General features: G+C 36.7%; 1 protein-coding gene across 2 annotated transcripts in view; it reads right to left on the reverse strand.

Annotated features, from left to right (window-relative positions):
- SGK3 (serum/glucocorticoid regulated kinase family, member 3) overlaps positions 1 to 6,722 on the reverse strand; it is a 139,080-nt gene that overhangs the window by 122,293 nt on the left and 10,065 nt on the right. For both annotated transcript variants that reach the window (XM_006880421.1, XM_006880420.1), the window contains exons 2-3: positions 4,393 to 4,476; positions 738 to 810 (exon numbers count right to left, since the gene is read on the reverse strand). In XM_006880421.1, coding sequence (XP_006880483.1) covers positions 738 to 810; positions 4,393 to 4,476 — 157 coding nt within the window. The remainder of the gene's footprint in view (positions 1 to 737; positions 811 to 4,392; positions 4,477 to 6,722) is intronic.

The raw sequence follows: 6,722 nt of genomic DNA on the forward strand, positions 1-6,722 counted from the left end.
GGCGGGACCTTGGAGAGGGACGTCATGCTAAGGAGGGTGGAGGGACAGCACAGGAGAGGAAGACCCTCGATGAGATGGATTGATTCAGTGACTGGGGCAATAACAGGGGCAGGTGTGTCAGAGATGGTGAAATTGGCACAGGATAGGGCAGAGTTTTGGACTATTGTACCATAGGACTGCTATGAGTCACAGGCAACTCGATGGCACATAACAATAAAAACAACAGTTGCAGATGACAATTTTTCTTAACCTATAACTTGCCTGGGAGTAGAATGCTCATCTATCTTCCGACGAGAAGTTGGTGGATTCCAACCACCAGAGACTCAGCCATTTAATTAGCAGCACAACTCTCTCTTAACTGCATCACCTGTGCTCAATGTCACAGGCTTCTAGTGAAGATCAAGTTAATTAAAATACATAAAGTGACTAACACCATACCCAGCACACAGTCAATACCTTCCTGAGAGGTTATCTTCATAGAGCATGAGAACAATTGGCTTTATAAAGCCTTGCACTAATTTATAATGAAATGAACAAATATTTCTTCAAATTTCATTTGGCCTTTTATTTTATTTTTTAAATTTTTTTAATTGAGATTTTAATTAGAGTTTATAGAGAACCTGGATTTCCATTCATTCATTGTTGCACATTTTCCTCCCTACCCAGCCATCCCCCAGAATTTTTTTCTTCAAATTTCAACCATCACTTAATAACCAGTGTATGAAGTTATTATTTACCAGGATCAAAATTATCTCCAAATATTCTCTTGGCAGGAATCTTCAGGGCCATAGCAGGAAATTGTTTCTTTAACTGAAATTAAACAAAGAAACAAACACCAAAAAAATTATATGAACTTAATTTGATAAATATTGTAAAGATATGTACCAAAACTAAATATAATTTTATTTTAAAGAAAATCTATCATAAAACATACTTTTAAAATACATCATCATTCAACATACAATTTAAGAGTATATTAATAAAACAGAATAGACTGATTAATCACCCAATTTTCTCCCAATAAAAGTTATTAACTGTGTGACCTTGGACAAGCTACTTAAAATCTCTTTTCCTTCATCTTGTTATGTGTAAAATGGGAATTACTTTAGCACATAACTTACAGATTTGTTGCAAGGTTTAAAGAGATCATCTAAGTAGTTCGATTTCCTATTGTTAGGTACCATCAACTTGAATATTATTCATAACAGCTCTATCAACAACATATTTTAACCCTGCTTACACCATTCTCATAATTTTCCATATGCTTGAGCCCACAGTTACAGTTACTGTGTCAATCCACCTTTTGGGGAGTTTTCTTCTCTTTCTCTGACCCTCCACTTTACCTAACATAATGTTCATTTCCAAGGACTGACCTCTCCTGTCAACATGCCCAAAGTACGTGAGAAGAAGTTTCACCACGGTTGCCTGTAAGGTGCTTCCTTGGCTGCACTTCTTCCCCCACAGGCTTGTTCGTTTTTTTAGAAGTCCACCAAATATTCAACACTCTTTGCCAACACCACAATTCAATGGCAATGATTCATCTCTCGTCTTCCATATTCACTATCCAACTTTCAGATGCACAGAAAGTAACTGGAAAAAAACCATGGCTTTAATCAGGTGCACTTTAAACTGATACTCTTTCTCTTGAGCACTTTGAAGAAGTTCTTAACAAAAGATTTTTCCAGTGCAGTACATCTTTTGTTTTGATTGCTGGTACCATGGGTATTAATTATGGATCCAAGGTAAACGAAATAGTTGACACATACAACCTTCTCTCCTTCTAGCATGATGTTTCAAGTTGGTACACTGGTGAGAATTTCTGCTTTCTTGATGTTGAAATGTAATCCACACTGATGAGTGTATTCCTTGATATTTTGCAACAGGTGTTTCAAGTCATCTTCATTTTCTGCAAGCAAGGTGGTTCCATCTGTATAATGCAGGTTGTTGATGAGTCATCCTTGAATCCTAATGTGATATTCTTCTTCATATAGATCAGCTTCTTGAATGATTTGCCAGCAAAACTGAATAAGTATAGAGAAAGGATAGAACTCTGATACACACCCTTCCTGATTTTAAAACATGCAGTGTTTTAAAACTCTTCTTATGAGTTGATAACAGGTTCTTGGGCCAGGTATGTATTTTTTAAAAGCACAATTAAATGTTCTGGGATTCCCATTCTTCTACATGTTATCCATAATTTATTGTGATCCAAGCAATCAAATGTCTTTGTATGGTCAACAGAACACAAAGACACCCTTCTGATATTCTCTGCTCTTGGGTAGGATTCATCAGATATCATTAATGAAATTCCTCATTCCATAGCCTCTTCTGAATCCATCCTGAATTCATGGAAGTTCCCTGTTGGTGTGCCATTTCAGCTACTTTTTAATACTCTTTAGAAAGATTTTTACATGCTAAGAGAACGAACAGGTTCATCCTGGAGAGGGTTAAATCCTTGGAGGCAATGATTCCAAAGCTTCATCTGACATACTTTGGACATATTGCAAGGAGGGATCAGTTCTTGGAGAGGAAAGTCATGCTTGGGGGGGGGAGGGACAGTGCCAACAGAGGAAGACCCTTGATGAGACAGATTGATTCAGTGACTGGGGTAGTAAGGGTAGGTGTATCAGAGACAATGAGATTGGCACAGGATAGAGCACGGTTTAGGGCTGTTGTACATAGGGTCGCTATGAGTTGCAGGCAACTCGATAGCACATAACAATAACAATATGATATTAATTCTAGTAATCAATAATTTCTACATTCTGCTGGAGGATCTTTTTTGGAAATGGGGGAAATATTCATTTCTTCCAATTACTTGGTCCAGTCTTTCAAATTTCTTGGTATATAATAATGAGCATACCCCAGGCTGTACCTAATTATAGAAACATGTTAATTGATACATTATCAATTCCTTGCTCTTTATTTTTTGCCAGTGCCTCACTCTGAAATTATAATGGACTGAATAGAGGCAAAAATGAGACAATACTTCTAAGGTTGTTTAAAATGAGTATGAATCTCTCCTTTAACTGGCCAACCAACTTAAAACCAATACTCTCTGCAAAGGTATGCATCTGTGTAAGATCTGGTTTGATGTGTTACAATGGTCTCACTCCCTATATTAGAAAATAGTTTTCTCTAGTAACATTGCTAAGGACTCCATAGGTTGTACCCCTAAAGTAACTGTCAATAACTTTGAATATCAACATTCGTTTCAGTTGTGGAAAGCACTTAAATCCAGACAAAAGACTTATTTTTAACTAAGATAAAAATGATGGTAAGAAAGGGGTCTTATGACATAGATTTTCATTCCTAACTCTAACAGCTGGTCAGTTTAACTAGAAACAGTAAAACCATTAACAATTACTAAAGAAGTTGGCAAAAATACTTTTATTTGTAATACTCTATGATAAACAAATCTGTCTTGGAAGAAGTGCAGCCAGAATGCTCCGTAGAAATGAAAACGGTTAGACTTTGCCTCCTTTGAGCATGTTATCGGGAGAGGCTAGTCCCTAGAAAGGTATTATGCTTGATAAGATAAAGGGCCAGCAAAAAATAGCAAGGCTCTCAGAAAGATGGAATGACATCACGGCTGCAACAACAGGCTCAGGTACAGCAGCAGTTCTAAGGACTATGCAGCATTAGACAGGACAGTATTTCATTCTGTTGTATATAGGGTCTCTATCAATAGGAGATGATGACTCAATGGCACATAACAACATGACATTAAAGGAGCCCTTGTGGTGCAATGATTAAGTGCTTGGCTTCTAGCTATAAGATCTGTGGTTCAAACTCATCAACTCATCAGTCTAAATCCAGCAGTTGTTCTGTAGGTGAAAGATGTGGTAATATGCTTTGGTAAACATATACATATTGGAATCTCTATAGGCAATTCTACCCTGTCCTATAGGGTCACTATGGAATTGGTATTGACCCAATGGCAGAAGATTCTGGAATATTATTGAGGGTAATAAAATGGCTAAACTAAAAGCTTTATGGTTCAAATCCACCTAGAAGTAAAATGAGAGAAAGACTCAGAGATCTATTTCCAGAAGATTAAAACCCCACTGCCACTGAATCCGTTCCAACTCATAGTGACTTTCTGGTTGGCAACACAAGATTAAAATGCTATGAGTCAAAGTTGACTTGATGACAACCAAAATCACAAACATGACATTAAAATATACACATTCCAGTTCCCATCTCACCAGTGATTTACTGGGAAATGTTCAATATTCTCTTTCTCCTCTTTTTAAAAGATTTTAAAAACTAAGATACATTGGAAAAACTTCTTACCCTTTTCTGCTTGTCTGAGATAAATGTGTAAGGATTAATTTAATCTTAGTATTGAGGTTTCTTTCAGCTTTTAGAAAAAATAAGAGTATTACTCACAGTATTGTAGAGTTTATCAAACTCTGCATATCTCCTGAAGACAAACCATTCATTCCTCCCTACTGAAACCAGGACTTTATAAACCTGTGAAAATAAAAAAAAAAAAAAGCAAAATAAAATTTCATTCTAAGAACAAATAAACACCTCAACAAGAAAAAGGTAAACAATTCAATCACAAAATGGGCACAGGATATGAGGAGACACTTGACCAAAGAAGACATTCAGAAAGCTAGCAAACTCATGAAGAAATATTCAAAATCCCTAGTTCTCAAAGAGATGCAAATAAAAAGAACTACGATATAGCATCTCACCCCAGTAACAATAAAAAAGTTCAACAGAGCAGCAAAAAGCAAATATTGGTGAGGCTATGGAGAGATTGGAACCCTTAATAACTGCTGGTGAAAGTATAAAATGATGCAACCACTATGGAAGGTGGTATGGCTCTTTCTCAAAAAGTTGTAAATAGAAATACCATTTGGCCCAGTAATTCCACTCCTAGAAATATATCCTAAAGAGACTAAAGCTGCCATCCAAAAAGTTGTATGCACATCCATGTTTATTGCTACATTATCCAAAGCAAAGAGATGGAAACAACCCAAGTGCCCATCAACAAATGAATGGATTGACTACCAAAAATCAGTGGGATTTCTCTACAGTAACAGAGAGAACTCAGAAAAGGAAACCAAAAAAGCAATACCATTTACAACAGCCAACCACAAACTGAGATACTTGGGAGTGAACCTAACTAGAACAAAAGATCTTTACAAAGAAATGTATAGAACACTTCTCCAAGACACAATAAAAGGCCAAACAGAATGGGGAAATGCAGCCTGTTCATGGATAGAAAGACTCAGTATTGTGAAAACCACAATCCTACCAAACAAAATCTACATGTTCAAATGCAATCCCAGTAAACACACCAAATTAATTTTTCAAGGAGATCAAAAGGGAAATTGTCAAGTTTATTTGAAGAGGGGGGAAAAAACCCTGAATAAATAAAGCACTTCTGAAAAACAAAAATGAAATGGGAGTCAGAGCACTCCCTGACCTCAAAACCTACTACACTGTGGTAGTAACCAAAACAGCATGGTATTGGTACAATGATAAGCACATAGACCAATGTAACAGAATTGAGAACCCAGAAATGAACTCAGCTATCTAAGGTCAAGTGATATTCAACAACATAAATAAAATCTAAATCTAAAATAAAATAAAATCTATCAAATGGGGAAATAACAACCTCTTCAACAAATGCTGCTGACAAAACATTACTGCTACTTGCAGAAAGCAGAAACAGGATCCACATCTCACACCATATAAAAAAAATCCACTCCAGGTGGATCAGAGACCTGTGAGTAAAACCCCAAACCATAAAGTTCACCAGAGACAAACTGAGATCAAGCTTAGACAACCTAGTCTACGGTATAAAGAGACTATCAAATATAGCCAGAGATGCACAATCTAAAGAGGACAAAATTAACGAATGGGACCTTCTAAAGATTAACTCCCTGTGTGCATCAAAAACTTTTTCCAACAGAGTGAAAAGAAAACCTACTGAATGGGTAAAAAAAAAACATTTGGCAATACCATTTCAGACAATGGTCTCATATCAAAAGTTTACAGAAACCGACAGGGCCTCCACAAGAAAAAGACTGATAACACAATTACAAAATGGGCAAAAGACATGGAAGGACTATTCAGACACATTAAGATGGCCAAAAGACGCATGAAGAAATACTCAAAAAATGACTGGCAATAAAAGAGATGCAAATCAAAACCACAATGAGATACCATCTCATTCCTGTAGTAGTGGCAAAGTTTAACAGGACAGCAAGTAATAAATGTTTGGGAGGATGTGGTGAGATAGTAACTCTTACATATGTTGGTGGGATTATAAAATGGTACAACCACTCTGGAAGGCAGTCTGGCGCTTCCTCAAACAGCTATTCCACTGTTTGGTATATACTCCAAGAAAATGAGAACTGAGGCACAAATGGAGACTTGTACACCAATGTTCATAGCAGCATTATTAACCATTGAAAGAACATGGAAACAGGCCCTATGTCCAACCACAATCAAAGGGACTGAGAAATTATGGTATATTCACAAAACAGAATACTATGCAGCACGCAGGAGCAATGGTTTTGTAAACTAAGTAAACTAACTCAGTCCCATAATCACAAACATTGTTTAAGACCATTATTGTAGAATGTGTATGGGATGAGAGGCAAAGAGGTGAAGACGGATGGGGGAGGGAGTATTAATCATAGGGTCACACAATTTGAAGAGAGGGATGGATAAAGGAAATGAGTAAGATCCAGTGTGAAAAA

This window comes from Elephantulus edwardii, unplaced genomic scaffold (genome assembly GCF_000299155.1).
Source record: "Elephantulus edwardii isolate Elephantulus edwardi_28Jun2011 unplaced genomic scaffold, EleEdw1.0 scaffold00008, whole genome shotgun sequence".
Lineage (NCBI taxonomy): Eukaryota > Metazoa > Chordata > Mammalia > Macroscelidea > Macroscelididae > Elephantulus > Elephantulus edwardii.